Source organism: Momordica charantia, assembly GCF_013281855.1.
Source record: "Momordica charantia cultivar OHB3-1 chromosome 10 unlocalized genomic scaffold, Mcharantia_2.0 BLBB01000010.1, whole genome shotgun sequence".
NCBI classification, from domain to species: Eukaryota; Viridiplantae; Streptophyta; class Magnoliopsida; order Cucurbitales; family Cucurbitaceae; genus Momordica; species Momordica charantia.
Genome location: NW_028275158.1, coordinates 5,376,130 through 5,393,652, shown reverse-complemented (window position 1 = coordinate 5,393,652; position 17,523 = coordinate 5,376,130). Strand labels below are relative to the sequence as shown.

Sequence of the window (17,523 nt, the reverse complement as noted above, 5' to 3'; positions counted from 1 at the left end):
GATGATTGTTCTATCTTATATATCTATGATCACTTCCTTCTCTGGTCAATGTGAGACTTTATTGTTTGCATTTTCCTTATAAACCCAACAAATTATCTGATGCTTAACATTTAATCTTTTTCCTTGGACAAAAAATTAAAATATATAATATATATGAATATATATATATATATATATATATATATATATATATTCTTCCTTTACTTCATGTTGATGAATTTGACATCCTTGAAGCTTTTTCTCTTTTCTCCCGACAATTGAGTGTGTGAATACTCATCACAAGTGCACTAAATTTTAGTGAAAAGAAAATCATTCTTCCAAAAAAGTTTCTTTTTTTAAGTCAGGTTGTTTGGTTTAACATCAATAATATATGAGGTGTGAATTTAAATTTTTTTATTTTTTGATGAGTTGTATTCAAGTTAGTTTTTAATTTATTGTAGTTAAAAATAATAAACGGCGAAAATCTCATATAGACTAGAACTAAGAGAGAAAAATGTTTGTTAAATAAAAAAAAATTCAATGTAAACTTGGTCAAAAACTAAATGGGAGGTGGGTAGTTCTATGGTATCATTTACTTTCCAATTAATATTTATAGGTGAGAAAAAATATGAGGTATTAATTAAATTTTTTTATTTCTGATTTAAGAAAAGTATGAGCATATCTTGACACTGAAATCATTAATCTTTGATGATGTGGAAATTACCTTTGTCAAATCAATGGATGCAGTCATTTGGAGAATTAGAAAATAGAGTAAAAACATACTTGAAAAAAAAAGGAATTGGATTTTGAGATCTTGACCAAGTTGAAGAAAAGTTCTGATTGTCTAAATCCAATGGCCACCAGACAAACCCATGGGGGGCTCCTATTGGTCCACCATCTCCAACTTTATCCAACCCTCTCTCCCTTTTGCCCTTTTGGGGCCCATATTAATTAATTGTTTTCAAAATTAGTGAGCTTCTTAAAATTGACAGCTTGGCAACTCTAAATGGATAATGCTTTAAACATGTCCCAAACTTCAAATAAATATTTGGCAATATAAAGCTTTTCAATAATACCTCAAAATCTCACTTTCAAACTTTTTTTAAGAAAATTATTTTTCTTCTTTTTTACTTGGCGACTCAATTGAGGTGGTTTGGAATTATTGTTTTGGTTTAGTTTAACTTTTTACTTTAAAGATTCGTGACTATATGTGTGATTTTGTGACCAAGCGAGACAACTTTTAGGATGTTTTTCTAGAAGGTGAACGAAGGAGGAAGGAATTGGACGATCACCCACGGATTCATCTCAAATATCTTTTTAAAAAATTTTCTCCAATTTATCCATCTTTAAATTTGAAAATGCACAGATTATATATATAAAAAGTTAAAATGTAAAATATTGTTCCTCCCTGTGAAAATTTATGGCTCCACTTTTTGTTATTTTCTATTTTTTGTCTTGAGTGCAACAATTACAAGGTGGAAAATCTAACCATCTATCTAACCATCTACCTTTGGGATGATTGGTGTTGTTTTTCATGAATTTTTTTTAAGCATTACAAATAAAATATCCTATGATCAGGTCAATTTAGATATTTTTCTACTGTTGGATTTTAATGTTGGGTTTAAATATTTTAGATTAAATCCGGACATGATTTTGAAGTCATATTTTTTTAGTACAACATGTTGGAGAGGAAATTCGAACTCACGACTGGTTAGTCGGAAATAGATGCTTTAATAAGTTGAGCTATGCCCATGTTGGTATTTTATAACGAATTTTAGATCTTTTGTTGAATAGATATTGAGTCATTTATTAGTTAACTTTTAGTAAAGTTTCTAATTTTTGTCTTTAATCTTACCACTAAATTATAAAATTTTTATAACCTAGTTTATTGAAATTAAAATTTTAAGCTTCAACTTAATTCAATTCAATCAACTTAATTTTTTTGTATAAAATTATGTGGTGGGGGATTGAGTGTGTTGGAATTGGATTAAAAGTGAATTTTTAAAAATAACAAAAAGCGAATATTAGCATCTCCCATGAAGAATATTCCATTAATGAAATAAAATAAAAGGAGTTTGTGTATAGCACCAATAGTGAAATAAATATAAATCTACATTTTTTTCCGAGAAAAAATAAATCTAGAAGCTTAATTGTTCTTTTATAATATTTTAGATAAATAAGTTTACTTGTTATTTAAAATTAAAATCAATACAACTTAAATAAAATTGTTTATTCAACAGCAAGAATTTTCGCGTATTTTCGTTCAGATTGTTTACGAGCATTGCATTATTTTTACTACAATGCTAGTAACAAGTCTCTTATAAGAATTATTAAAAAAAAAAAAAAGAAAAAAAGAAGTCTCTTATAAGAAACCGTTTTAAAGGAACACTAGAATATTATAAAAAATAAATTATTTCTTGAACAACAATATTCAAAATGTTATATTAAAAAAACAAATTCAAAAGTTTAAATTATAAGTTTAGTTTCGAAACTTTTAGGTTTCGTGTCTAATAGGTTCTTCAACTTTAGCAAGTGTCTAATAAGTCCTTCAGCTTATAATTTTGTGTTTAATTGATTTTTGAATTTTAAAAAGTGTCTAATAAATCATTAAACTTTCAATTTTTTGTTTAATGTTGTTGATTTTGAAAAATTCAAATATATAAGAGATGTTAGAAACAAAATTGAAATTTTAGAGATTTATTAGATATTTTAAAATTTATAGACGTGTTAGACACTTTTTGAAGTTGAAGAACTTATTATATAAAAATCCAATACAAAAATTGTAATTTAAACCTTCAAAAAATCATCTCAATACTACAATAGTGGATAATACATCTTTTAGACTAACAGATAAAAGCCAAAAATATTTGGAGAGGACACTTTTTTTTTTTTTTAAATGGAAAGGGATAGAGGATTTGGTATGCATGCGTCAATTAGGTTGAAACTCAATCAGGAAAAGTTAAATGGATAGCTCTATTTTATAAAATATTTTTTATTGAGATATTATATTATATAGGGGCGGATCCAAAATTTGATGTCAGCCCAGATACAAATACATATAAATATAATACAAAATATCAATGTTAAGTGTGAATTTAGCAATGTGTATGTATCAATTTGTACATTGGATAATTGTTGTAATTTTTATCTCTCGAGACCAAGGACAGTACAAACTTTCACGGTGGGAAGAATGCCAATGGTCCATCTATGTTAAACAACATATACTATTTACTTATTTAGAGGATACTGATTCCTAGTAGATCCGCTCTTGATTACGTAAGTAATGACAAATATGATATTTTAAAAATATATATAGTACTTACTTTTAAAGTAATTATTAACCATTCATAAATTTATTGATAATAAATCAATTTATTTTATTTTACGTAACAATCATTAATTTATATATTCTTTTTGAAAAGGAAATCATTGATTTATGTAAAACAAAGAATAACCTTTATATTTATTAACTATAATAATAACAATCATTGATTTACCCTTATTTTAATTTTTAATATATTTACAATTATTTTTAAAATTATTATTATTATTTTGAAACCATTTTTACTATTGTAATATTTTTTTGTTAAAACTATACTCATATTTTATTACTTAAAAAAATGTTAGAAATCATCGTCTTGAAAAAAGTCAATTTCATTTAATCCACATTAAAAATAATTTTTCTCGAGAGATTATTTAAATTTTAATATTTAATTAACGTGGATGGGCTAATTTAATTTTGAAAGGATCTTTTTGTCTCTTAGAGACGTGAATTAATGAAATTCTCATTTGACATTTGACAACGAAATGTTATTGTCATACTAGCAAAAGCATTATAAAATTGGAATAAAGTTTTGCTTAGCACCTTAATCAAAGCTTAAGCAAGTTAAAAAAATTATGATACTTTATTTTATTATATTATATCATTTTTTTTTGTAAGAAAAAAAAAAGTCTTAAATGTAGGTCTGGCAATTTCAGTTCGTGAGCAGCATTTTGCGCGTGCTCGTGAACATGAGATGACTCCCATTTCCACTCCTAAACTTTTCCAACCACTTTTTTTTAATCAATTTCTGACCACCGAACCTTAGCTGTCAAATAGTTTTTTTTGAAGTGTAGCAACAAATTTAGCATAATTCAAATTATCAATTTAAATCTTTTTTAAGTTTGGATTTCAATTTAATCTATAGGATCCTAAAATTTCAATTTCATTCTAATAGTTTAGATATAGTTTTAATTTATTTTTTACACTTTAAAATTTTTAATATTATTGGGAGAGTTGAGGACAACGGTACCCTAAGTAACATCTATATTATTGGATCACTCAATTTTCTAGCCAATATGAGACTTTACTTTGTTAGTATGGATGAAACCCTCACGGATTTGTTTTTGGTTTCACCCAAAAAGCGTCACACTAATATAATTATCCTCATTTATATATCATACATCACTACCTCACCTAGCCAACGTGAAACCTTGTTTGCATTCCATTTACAAACCCAATAGGGAGGTAAGTCCAAGTGCAACTAGTGGCCCTCCCCTGCTAGGACATATGTATTATGGCTTCAACTTGGACCTACGGAAGAAGAGGATGAAAGGTCTATGTCTATTGAAGCTGAGGTTAGCCTGAATCGGTGAGTCTGTGATTGGTAGAAAATTCACTAACATTTGACAGAATGACGATTCTATCATTGAAAGATCTTCTAATTGCCATGAGAAAATCTATTAAATAACATATACGACCGTTGTTATGACAAAGACACAATTCCTAATGCTCATTTTGTAGGAACAACAGAGTCCTACATTCTCTAAGATATGCAACGAAATCCTATATTCTCAAAAGTATACAATCTCTTGCATTGTAGGTAATTTAGACACGAGAACACATCTTGGATTAAGTTCTAATGAAGAATCACACCACTGCAGATTTTATTTGCAGATAGCTCGATAGCCCATGTCATGTCAGATTCCCCTCCAAATTACCTAACGTATCACTTATCATGCATCAACAAATGGCCTCTATAATTTAGTAAAATTTCACCGATTGTCAAACTTGTGATGGCGTGATTCATATCTTTATTAATTAATTGTATCAAGATTTATGATGGGAGTACAAAATTATTAGGATGAGAATAAACTATTTACAATATTGTAGAATAAAATACAAAGCTATCCATTCAAAAATTTATTTCCTTTGTTTAATCTTTTGTGATGCAACGCAGCAGCTTCCTCCATTTTCCTGATTATTCTATCCATTTCCAATGGGCGTTTCTGGTCTATAAAAATCCACCACCATTTCTTCCCTAAACCTCTCCTCTCCGATTCCTCTTTCAATTTCCCTCTCTGTTCTTTTCTCTGTCTTTCCCACGTTTTCCCGAGAAAATTTTCAGGTGTTTTAATGCTTCCATTCTGTTTCTTTGATTCTTCGGATTCATGTCTCCAGTAGTCAGTGAGGTTCTTCTCTCTGGTTTCATCATAAACTCCGCTCTCCGCCGCCGTACCCATCTCGTCCAATCCTTCTCCGTCGTTTTCCTCTACTGGTTCTACGTTTTCTCATGAACTAGCCCGGCCCCCAGATCCCAATTTCTCATCTCCAGATCTTTCGATTCATCGCTGAAATCATCATCTGGGTTCCTCAATTCGTGCCATTTCGAGCAAAACCCATATCGAATTTCACCCCCTTCTTCACAAAAAAAATATTGCTCTGTTTCTCTCTGGCTGAGGCACGGCCGGTTTCCATGGCTTCTCCGGTAGGAAGTTCATTGGGATCTCCGAGCTCTGACGAAGATCTGCGGCAAATCGTGGATCAGAGGAAGAGGAAGAGAATGATATCGAATCGCGAATCGGCCCGCCGGTCGAGGATGCGGAAGCAGAAACAGCTGGACGATCTGACGGTTCAGGTGGCCCAAATCAGATCGGAGAATGAGCAAATCCCCGTCAACATCAATTTCACCACCCAGCTTTACCGGAATCTGGAGGCGGAGAACTCGGTTCTCCGGGCCCAGATGGCGGAGCTCCGCCACAGATTGGACTCGCTAAACGAAATCACGAGCTTCATAAACTCCAGCACCAGAAATCTGTTTGAAACTGAACAAGATCATGATGAAATTTGTGGCATTGATGGGTTTGTTGATTCGTGGGGATTCCCCTTTCTCAACCAGCCAATCATGGCGGCTGGTGACATGTTTATGTGCTGAAAGGGAGAGCAAACCAAAACCATGGTGGGGTTTCATCATATTATTATTATTATTGGTACTTGGTCTTTTGTGTAATGTGGATATCTACTCTTTTGAAATGTAATCAATGTACCTTTAATGATGATTAAGAAAAAAAGTATTTGAAAGATGGAGTGCCCATCCCTTCTCCCTTTACCCATTTGCTCAATTGAAAATTTTTAATTGATTCAGAGAAAATTAAGATCAAAATTGAGAGATTGCAACCATCTATCAGATATGAAGAATGGATAGATGATTGAATTGTGGTCAGTGGTAAAATGTAACCTGAATTTAAAAGTGGTGTGACCATGTTAAAAAAGACAATGTTGGATAAAAATAGGATATTATAAATAAGAGCTATTAATTTGATTAATAATTAGTAAGAATTTATTTTATTACCCTATAAAATAAAATAATATATGACAACTCGAATATAACTTAAGCGTGAAGACATCATTTATCCTTTGGAACAAATTATATATGAGGTGAAATTATAATATTTTAAAAAAGTTACTATTTTCTTTCTTTAAAAGATTTCTTTTTGAAAAGATAATTTCCCACTTTTAATTCTCAATGGTCCATTTTGTACCAAGAGGGAGAGACCTAAAAAAATGAGCATTATTGGAGGGAGAGAGGGAAGAAAAAGATAACATTGTTACTTGGTCATAATTGGTTGGCAAGGGATGCTCTTGGCTTGGATTTTTCATGGAAATATATATATTAAAACTTGAAAATTGTGTTTGTTTCCTGAGAAAATGAAAGGAATTCTGCCTGTACAAGTATTAGGTAAAGGAACAAACTGGAATAATTGGGCATGCCTAGTGGAGGAACAATAAAACAAAATCTGATTCCAATTATCAATTGTTTTTTTGACATTATTGAGAGGATGATGCAAAACCAAATTCTGATCATGGTCCTTTTCCTTGCCACTCATTTTTTTTCTCTCTCATTACAATAATGAACAAAACTTTATATTAAAAAAATTAGCGGTACTGTCTACTTGAGTATATGATTTACTTTTAAATTATGTTTAAAATGTCTCGTATGGATGGCATTGTTGAAAAAGTTTAGCAACATTGTCTATTTTAGGTATGTCTAAAATGTCCGAGGTACGTAGATGAAATCGTGGTTTTACTTAAATATTAAAAAATCTTCCCTATCTCTTAATCCATATGAGACATTGGGAATAGATTTACACGATGACCTCCTACCTTACCAATTAATTTTTATGTGTTTCTCGACATCTAATGTTATACGATCAAATTAAATCAATATATCTCAAAAGTATATCAATATTTTTGACGTACCTTTCTATTACAATTTTAAAGATGAGTAAAAAGTGATTTTAATTGAATTGAAAACACCTTTTGAAATTTCCGAAAAACAAAAAATAGTTTTTTCAAAAGACATCCCAAATTCATAATTGGGATTTTTAGTGAAATCAAAAACACTTTTATCATCCCTAAAAATAATCGACACTCATATATTGGATCACGTAACATGAAAATAATTTTTAAATTCAAAATCAAACTTAAACATTACGTGATAAAGTATTTGTTGAGTGCACTCTAATGACTGATCTTGAAGCATTTTTAAAGTATTAAAAAAGTAATAACAAACCTTTAGATTAGAGAAAATTAATAACAAAAATTGCTAAAAGCTTTTTGTTCAGCAACATCTTCCTTAAATAAAATTATGGGAAAAAGTAGTTGAAGGATTAAATATATAGTAATGTCAAACAATAGTGTTAAAATTAATATAGAAGAGGGATATTTAATTTTGCGTAGATCTGAATGTCAAACATTAATACTAAAAATAATGATATTATTGAATAACAGAGAGTGAGGGCCGGCTACCTGTCTCTCTCAAGTGATATTATTATTATTAACATCAAGTGTGATTAATTTTATAAAATTACAACATTGAAAAATTAATTTTATATTTTAACTTTCCACAAAGAGTCACCTCCTTTCCTACCTTTTTTTTTTTTTTGGTAATATTAAAAATTCAGGTTTTGCATGCTTAGGTCAGAAGTAAACAAACCTTTCACTCTCATGCTGTATTTGTATCATCTTTCTAGTTTTGTATTGTTCAACATATTCAAAATTGATATCCAAATGTGTGTGTATATATATATTAAAATTGGAACTGCTTTTTGTTTGGAGTATTTTTTTAAGTTAAAAATATGTGTTGGTAAAAATTTGAACCTTTAATATTTTAATTAAAAATATATATCTTAACCATTATGTCATGTCTTAATCAATTCAATGACAATAAAAAGATAGGGGATGATTTAATTGAATGTATAGTAATTTATTATTTTTCCTTTCAATTTTGTTTAATTCTCCCTCTTTTTTATTTGATCATGACTCGCGCCCAAAGTTTAGAGGGATGTTTATATTTACACTAAAGAAATGAAAAATGGCAAAAATTTTCATAAATTCAATATATGGCCAAACCGAATTTTAGGTAGATTCTATCATGTTTCTTTTTCCTTTTTCGCCCTCCATTTGCATACAAATATGAAAAACAAATGTTCCTAAATTTTCAATTTTCAAAATTTAAAGAGAAACTATATTTCTAATAATACAACTAACATTTTCCAAACTTAGGTATAAAAAAAACATTTTCAAACGTAGACATGATTTTTTTTTCTCTGTTTTTCTATTTTTGGTACATTTGTCAATCCTAGATTTGATTTGGAATTCGTTTTAATTTAAGCTTTTTCTCAATTTGTTTTTTGAATATTGAATTTGCACATTATTACATGTGATTTTTTTCAACCTTATATATGATTTTAGATCGTTTTAATTTAAGATTTGTTTGTTAAATTTTGAATTTAGTATGTAACATGTAATTGTAAATTTTTTTTTTATTTTAGTTTAGTACACTAATTTTTTTTTATTTCCTACTTTAAAGTTCCAATTTATGAAAAATATTTTACAATATATAATGTAATTAATCAATCCTTTAATCGGATTATCTTATCTTTTAGCATACACTCTATTGTTAGGTTTAATCACATCAAACGGTTCACAAAACTTAAAAATCGGACCAAGCCCAGTTTAAAATATGAATGTTGATGGGCTGGGCGGCCCATTATCTTTGATTCTCAAAATATTAATACTCGTAAAAATAGTCGGAAAAAAATTGTAAACTTCACCCCTCGAGGATATATCCATTATCCATTCCAATCCATTCCACAAGTTACCTAAGTAAAAAGTTTAAATTTTAAATCATGAAATGGAAATGAAGGTTAAAATTGAGTTAGTATGGGTAAAAATAGAATTTTGGAGTCCTGTTATTTTATCCCCGAGTAGGCTACGCCTAGTCATCATTGCCGTCATAAACAAATCTCACACGTGTCCCTTGCTCGTTGACGGCCACGTGGCGTTGTACGTGTCAAAATGAAGGCCTTCGTTTAGAACGTGTATTCCCCTAATTCCACACACGAATTTCCTCAAATATTATCCGCTAACAATTTCCCTCTATATTTATTCAACTAATTTCCTTTCAATTTTCACTTTCGGCAAAAGGGAAAAGAAAATGGCACATTACCAGAATCCGTACGGCGTGCAATCCGGAACCGACGAATACGGCAACCCGATTCGGCAGACCGACGAATACGGGAACGTGATCCCGGAGTCGGGCCAGTTCGTGGACCCGCTCCGCCGGACCGGCGAATTGCGCGACACCGATCCGTACGGCGTGGGAGACCCGGCCGGGCGAACCGCTGGGACCGGTGGACAGACGCAGCAGCATAGGGGGGGCGATCAGGGACAGGGAATGTTTCATCATGATAGCCAAAGGGCGGCGACGACGGGGTACACGGCGGCGGAGCAGGGCGGGGGTCGTGAGAAGAAGGGGATGATGGAGAAGATCAAGGAGAAGCTGCCGGGAGCGCACCACTGAGGCCATTTCGCTTTTCTTTTAATTATATAAATAATATGTGTGAGCTGAAGAATAAGCGAAAGGTGGTCGGTGTGCGTGTACCAGTCTGCATACAGTAATTTTTTGTTTCCTAGTTGGAGTACTAATGAATTTTCACTGTTGGTTACTTGTTTTTTATAATTTTGTTTTACTTTTTATTCCATTTTTGTGCTTAATTGTCAAATATTCAATAGTTTAACTTTAAGAAATCAAAGATTTTTTCCCATTTGTATAACCAACTTGAGCCTAAGCAGGCACCTATTTTGAATTCTCACAGATAAATCTATACCTTTTTTATTACTGTAATTTTTTTGGGACTATTATTTTGAATTCTCACACATGCCGCTTTTATTATTATTATATCTTTCATTTTAATAGTGTGTTTAAATTAAGAATATATTTCTTAATCAATTTGTTCATGAAAGACCTGCCATTCTTTTTTCTCTTTCTAGTAGAGGTATAGAAGATTAATTTGGTCTGTTTACACTGTTTTATTATTTATTTCTTCATGAAAACAATTTTTTTTCCGTTTTTATAATATATATTTTTTTTTCTTTTTAAATGTCTTGTTTATCCAGGTTTTGAAATATTAATTGATGAAATATTAATTGATGGAATATTAATGGAGGGAAATATCTGAAGAAATGTGTTAATTATTGAAATTAATATAAATTATTTAAATTAGTAAACCAGAGTTCAATAAGAAAATGCGGTAATTATGGAAATTAATATAAATTATTTAAATCAGTAAAGGAGAGTTGAATGAGTTAATTATGAAAATTAATATAAATTATTTAAATTAATTATAGAAATTAATATAAATTATCGTATAATTGGGTTAGTCATCATATCTTAAGTTATAATTGATATTTTTAATAGTAATATTTAAATTGAAATATCAATGCCAATTAATTGATATTTTTAATCATCATAGTAATATTTATTTAAATTGAAATACCAATGCCAATAAAAATTTTATTATAAAAACTGATGAAGATCATTTTTAATCATTATAGTAATATTTAAATTGAAATACCAATACCAATAAAAATAATTGATATTTTTAATCATCATAGTAATATTTAAATTGAAATACCAATGCCAATAAAAATTTTACTTTTATAAATAACTGATGAAAATTAGAGTTTAATCATGTGGTTTAATCTATTAATTAATTAGTAAATGATGGTTGAATGTGTTAGTAATTGGGTTAAGTCATTATAATTTTAATTGGGTTAGTCATTATGGGTTAGTCATCATATCTTAGGTTATAATTGATAATTTTTAATCATCATATCTAAACATATAAGTAATATTTAAATTGAAATACCAATGTCAATAAAAATTTTATTTTTATAAATAACCGATGAAAATTAGAGTTTAATCATGTGGTAAAATTTTACTTTTATAAATAACGGATGAAAATTAGAGTTTAACCATGTGGTTTAATCATGTTATAAGTTGAGTTATAATAAAAAATATATTTAAAATAAGATTTAAAATGTCGATATTATTTTTATAAATAACTGATGAAAATTAGAGTTTAATCATATGTTTTAATCATGTTATAAGTTGAATTATAATAAAAAATATATTTAAAGTAAGATTTAAAATGTCGGAAGAAAATATTGAGCTCCCAATTTTACAACGTACGTATTGATGTTGGCAAAAATTTTGTAAATATTTGTGGAAATCACGAACAATATAAACAGTTTAGGTAATAAATAAATGAAATTTTAAATAAAGCTTAACTAAACTAAAATTCAACCATATCAATCATGAAATAATTTTAGTATATAAATAGTTTAGGTAATAAATAAATGAAATTTTAAATAAAGCTTAACTAAACTAAAATTCAACCATATCAATCATGAAATAATTTTAGTATATAAATAGTTTAGTTAATAAATAAATGAAATTTTAAATAAAGCTAACTAAACTAAAATTCAACCATTTCAATCGAAATCATTTCATTATAAATATGAGTAGAAATATTTGAATATCTAGTAATTTAAAAACGAACTATACAAATTTAAAAGAATTTTTTTAAATTATTAACTTTAAAATAACAAATAATGCAAAAATTAAAATTGAGAAATAAGAAATATAAAATAATAGAAATGTTGAGGGAGATAGGGAAGAGTTAATTGAAACTAATCCCATGTAAGTCGTGAAGGATGAGAAGTAGAAATTCAAATTATGGTCGAAAAATATATAAATTAAAAAATGTAAATTTCAAAATGGATAGGTAGTGAATTTCTTCTTTCTACATTTCAAGGGAGTCCTAAGAAGACATGATCCCAAACAATCAAACAAATTTTCTACAAATTTAATTAGATTATATCCTATATTTAACCTTTTGCTAAATATAAATCATTGCTAAAAATAAGCCACGCTATCCAACCCTCTACCCCAAATACACGCTATTCAAACCCAGCCTACACAATACCCCGACATAAAAACCCCAAGCTTAACAAATCTAGGCTACTGATTTCGAAGGACCAACGCCCCTTTAGAGGGTTTCTCTGTGTTTTGTTCAGAAGCTGTTCTAAGAAGTAAGTAGCATGAATCTAAATATAATATAGACCTCTCTTACTCTTGTGGAGGCAGAAAGAAGGGTCCTTATTTGCTGGTTTTTGTGGTGGCCGACGGTGGTCGGATGTCGAAAATCTTTTGTTGGATGTTGATAGTGTTGTTGTGACTAAACCAAAAGGAACATTGTTATGTATGGTCCGTGGCTTCGTCATCTGGACGTTTTGAAGAGTTATCAGACATTTGGATGTTTTGAAGAGTTATCAAACACATCATTGTTCGCATTACATGCTATCTCTTGTTATGACTCTTTATCTCATTGCATCCTGGTTTAGAAACTTTCATGGTCCAATGCAAGTAAGATGGAGCAAAAGATGGACGACGACAGAGGTGTAGCGGTGATAAGCTCAAATATTGTTTTGGAATTTAAGGAGGTTATCGGCCTTAATTGTATTGATATCATTGACCAACATGATTTGGAAAATTTACCTAATCCTTCCTTATTTGTCATGGTGTCGAATAAGACAACATTGGCAATTATTTCCATAGGAGTGCGATAATTGACAAAATACCTTTATTAATTGAGGAGTCTCTCCAGACATCATTGAATATGGTTGATGATGTTGTGATTTTGGAGAAAATGTTTAGCGGGCTAAAATTTATTTATATACTAATTCTTTGAGCAGTCAAACTATTTTATTGGCCAAATGTGCCATTTTTAATTGTTTATCTGTCATTTGGGATGCGGATCACCGCTCTTTTGATGTAACATTTAGTCTTTTTATGCTCCAGTATTTTTTGGTTTCAAAGAAAAAAAAATTAATTACTACTAACTTTTAGGTGAGAAAGTAAATTAAAAAAAAATCTTACCTGAATCATTTTAATTTTTTTTTTCAATATTCAAATTGAGTTGGGTGAGACGAAAACGAGATTCATAAATTGAATTCTCTCAGATATATTGTCGTAATAAGAAAAATAAATCAATACGTTGTTTATTAAGAAAAATAAAATAAAATAAATAAATATATTGTTTTTTGAAGAAAAATAAATTAAATAAATAAAAAGAAGGGAAAGAGAGGAAAATAACCCAACATTTTAAAAAAATAAATAAATCTCAATCTATTTTAGAGTGATACTCAAATTTAGAAAAAAAAATACATTTTGTCTCTAAGATGGGAAGGATGTGTCTATTTGGTTCTTGAAATTTCAAAATCAACACCTTTAGTCACTGAAGTTTGAAATAAGTATCTATTTAGTCATTGAAATTATAAAATTGACTTTTTTGATCCCTAAAATTTAAGACCTACCTTAAGAATTAATAATTCCTATGTATTTCTCGACACCAAATATTATAGGGTCGGTTGTCCAGAAAAAAAAAGTTTGAAAAATGGTTCTAAATAGTCTTTAAACTTACTTTGATCATTACTTGACTAACCTTGAGATGATGTGGCGGTTAAATGGATGATTGGGTAAAAATATATTAATTTAATATTATAGTCGTGGTTTCTATTTTGCTTTGTCTTCCGCTCTCATTCTCCCCCATCCTCGGTGAAAGTTGCTGCCACACCCGGTCGTTCCTATCCTTGTCATGGGAACCGCTTTAAGAATGGAGAGAACTTTATCGTCAATTTCTTTTTCTTCAAGAGAGAAAAATGGGATTTTTTTTCCGATGGTTGGGTTATTTCTTCTGTGGGTTTTTTTCGTCATCTACAGATGCCGGAAAGGGATTGATTCCGGTGACATCAAATCCATGGTTTCCAACTTCTCCTTTGTTGCATTATCGATTTGGGGTTATAGCGGCGTTGATTTTCTAAGTAAGTTGGCTATTTTGATCATCCATGGTGTACCATTAAAACCTTCCTCAAAACTTGGAGCTCCCCGTAAAATTTCCTCTGTTTCTTCCAATTTCACGATTACCCATCAGAGTGTACCCACAGAAGATTCCAATTTCACCCAATTCATCTCCTACAAACCCCAAAATTACTTGAAGTCTGTCTTTATCGAACTTGGTTCCGCCGCACAAAATTCCATTAAATCTCGATGGAGTGAAGATGAAGCGGTGGATGATTTTGATGGGGTCTAGTTCTGATTGGTTTTCAGCTGAATTTGAGCGGAAATTTACCTCCAATTTACTCAGTTACTCTATGGATATGGCCCCGACGACGAGCCTTGCCGAGACCCCAAGACGGCGAAGATGACCATCACCGACATGGAAGGTCTGAAAAGGGTAAAGCTTTCCAGGGGGAAGAAGAGAGGAAGACAAAGCAGAGTAGAAACCACGATTATAATATTAAATTAATATATTTTTACCAAATCATCCCTTTAACCGTCACAACATCTCATTAGTCAACTTTAAATTTAAAGACTATTTAAAATTATTTTTTAAATTTTAGTGATATGTCAATATTATAATTTTAGAGATTAAATCGAAACAGCCAAAAATGTATTTTTCTCTAAATTTAAGAAGTATTTTATTTTCAAATTTAAAAATATCTTATTTTTTTAAAAAAAGCTACCTCGATAAGTGGTTATTATGGTGTAGAAATAGAAAAAGATTATCTTTCGTTCTCGCTTCATTTTTCATTCTATTTTCACTTTTGCTCTTCGTCTCTCCCTACTTCTTTGCTCTCCCCTTTTTCACTGGATTCCCACTCTCTCGCTTCCTACTCTCTCACTTTTTCTCGCGCACTCTTTTTCTTACTTACCCTCTAATTCTCGCTCATCTTATTGAGGAAAAATATAGGTAATAAATTTTCTCTCTCATTAATTAAGAGTGGATCTAAGAATGAGATGGAAGACATCATTGATCATTGGGTAGAATTTAGACTACCGCTAATCACCTACGGAGGAGGAATTTTGCGTGAAAGAATATCTTTTTACAAAAAATTGATTTGGAAAAATCCAAAGAGAGAAAGGGAGGGAGAGATCTATTTCCTGAATTATTCTAAATGAACTTGTCAGTTTTACAATTGATCCAATCTTCGATTTCTAGTCCGTATAACTTAATTTTAAAAATAAAAGATTCTTTTAGTCGTTGAAGAACGAATCACCTTATAACATTATTTATTTTAATTTTATCTAAACTTGTTTGAGCTAAATTACTACCTACCACATATCGATGTGAGAGATTATTTTCTCCATGATTATTAGAAGAGTCAAATGAACCTTTCAGATTGGCAGCGAAAGCAGAGCTAAACAACATATCACCATCTAGTCAACCTTCATAAGATATAAACCGACCTTTAAGAACACTCGTAGGCGCAAAAAGACAATGAGAATGTTTTTCGACAAGGTATCACGTTTTCCAAACAGTTCGAGAATCGTTAGCGTGCTGTTGAAAACTTATCGAGAATTTACTTCTATAAATAGAGATCCTCACTCTTCACTCAAAGTATGCAGAATATTGTCTCTTTCGAATATGGATCATATTGTATACTGACTATTCTATTTTACAAGTAATTGGAATATCAGTGTATCGACTACGAGCTTTGTGAATCCGAACTTGAACATTTCGTAATCAAACACAACTAGTTAAACTTTTAGTGGTGAGTTCATCCGATTTCCATTTTATATATCAAACAAACTTTCTTTCAGAAGTATAATCTCAAAACACATCACGGCCTAGCCTTCTAACATCCAATAAAATCAGTCCACTTGTCAAAGTGAGCCATCCCCAACATCGCACCAAAAGAAAAACCCTAATCTCCATTTGCCGACATAAACCCTCACACCTGTCCCCGCCATCACCCTCCACGTGGCATCCAAATCCACGTGTCAAATTAACGCCACGAGTTTCTCTAAGCTTGATCTTCTTTCGCTCTCTATTTAATCCACACTGTCTCCAACCTCCAACCTCACTAAGATTTCGAAACTTATCCATCTGTAGTTTTCTTGACTTCATCTCTGGGGTTTTTTTTTTTTTGGGTGTTTCAAAAAATGGCACATTACCAGAACCAGTACGGTGCACAATCTGGAACCGATCAGTACGGCAACCCGATTCGCCGGACTGATGAGTACGGCAACGTGATCTCCGACACGGGAGTGGGACAGTACGGCGACCCACTTCACCGGACTGATGAATTTCGCCAGACTGATCAGTATGGCAACCCGGTTCGCCGGACCGACGAGTTTGGTAACCCGATAGGCACCGGTGGGGCCACGTATGAGGCTGGTGGATATGGTGGCACCGGTTACGGCGGAGGACACCACCAACATAAGGAGCATCAAGGGGTACTTCGTCGATCTGGAAGCTCCAGTTCCAGCTCGGTAAGCCCGTCTTTATTTCTCCTTTCTCTTACTAATATTTACAGGTTTCCATCGAGGAATAAAAATAGAAATGAAAAGTGCAATGCAATGATGCATTATTTGATTTGATTTGGTTGTGGGTGGTTTGAAAAATTGCAGTCGGAAGATGATGGGCATGGAGGGAGGAGGAAGAAGGGGCTGAAAGAGAAAATAAAGGAGAAGCTGCCGGGTCATCACGACCCTCAGCAGCAGTCGCACGCAGCGTCAACCACCACACCCGGCGGTTACGGGTCGGCGGAGTACGGCAGCGGTGGGTATCAGGAGAAGAAGGGAATAATGGAGAAGATCAAGGAGAAGCTGCCAGGAGGACATCACTGAGCTGGCTGGCCTCCCATGTTTATATATATTATGTTTATGTAATGTATTAATAAAGTTTTAGCTTTCTGATCTTCGTATATGGCAGCTTACATAGAGCTCAGCTGCTGTGACTAAATAATAAGGGATGTTATGGCTGTATGGCCTGGGTGTGTGTATTAAGTAATTTATGGATTGTGGTTTTGACTTTCTTTTAGTAATTTATGTTATTACGAGCTTTATGGCAACTATGTCCCATCTTCCATATATG

The 17,523-nt window shown here is 31.3% G+C and overlaps 3 protein-coding genes across 3 annotated transcripts; all 3 read left to right on the top strand.

Moving 5' to 3' along the window:
- The first annotated feature begins 5,080 nt into the window (after positions 1-5,080).
- LOC111008436 (bZIP transcription factor 44) lies at positions 5,081-6,319 on the top strand. Its single transcript, XM_022281143.2, has one exon. The coding sequence runs from the start codon at positions 5,715-5,717 to the stop codon at positions 6,171-6,173; it is 459 nt and encodes a 152-aa protein (XP_022136835.1). The 5' UTR covers positions 5,081-5,714; the 3' UTR covers positions 6,174-6,319.
- Positions 6,320-9,696: 3,377 nt separating this feature from the next.
- LOC111008439 (uncharacterized) lies at positions 9,697-10,248 on the top strand. Its single transcript, XM_022281148.2, has one exon. The coding sequence runs from the start codon at positions 9,738-9,740 to the stop codon at positions 10,101-10,103; it is 366 nt and encodes a 121-aa protein (XP_022136840.1). The 5' UTR covers positions 9,697-9,737; the 3' UTR covers positions 10,104-10,248.
- A 6,258-nt stretch (positions 10,249-16,506) lies between these two features.
- Positions 16,507-17,500, top strand: LOC111008435 (uncharacterized). Its single transcript, XM_022281142.2, has 2 exons — positions 16,507-16,919; positions 17,058-17,500. The coding sequence occupies exons 1-2, from the start codon at positions 16,590-16,592 to the stop codon at positions 17,274-17,276; spliced, it is 549 nt and encodes a 182-aa protein (XP_022136834.1). The 5' UTR covers positions 16,507-16,589; the 3' UTR covers positions 17,277-17,500.
- Positions 17,501-17,523: the final 23 nt, after the last annotated feature.

Excerpts from the sequence above, each read along its gene's own strand:
- LOC111008436 (XM_022281143.2), top strand. The coding sequence starts at position 5,715 with ATGGCTTCTCCGGTAGGAAGTTCATTGGGATCTCCGAGCTCTGACGAA.
- LOC111008439 (XM_022281148.2), top strand. The coding sequence starts at position 9,738 with ATGGCACATTACCAGAATCCGTACGGCGTGCAATCCGGAACCGACGAA.
- LOC111008435 (XM_022281142.2), top strand. The coding sequence starts at position 16,590 with ATGGCACATTACCAGAACCAGTACGGTGCACAATCTGGAACCGATCAG. Across the intron at positions 16,920-17,057 it reads GAAGCTCCAGTTCCAGCTCG|TCGGAAGATGATGGGCATGG; the intron begins GTAAGCCCGTCT and ends GAAAAATTGCAG.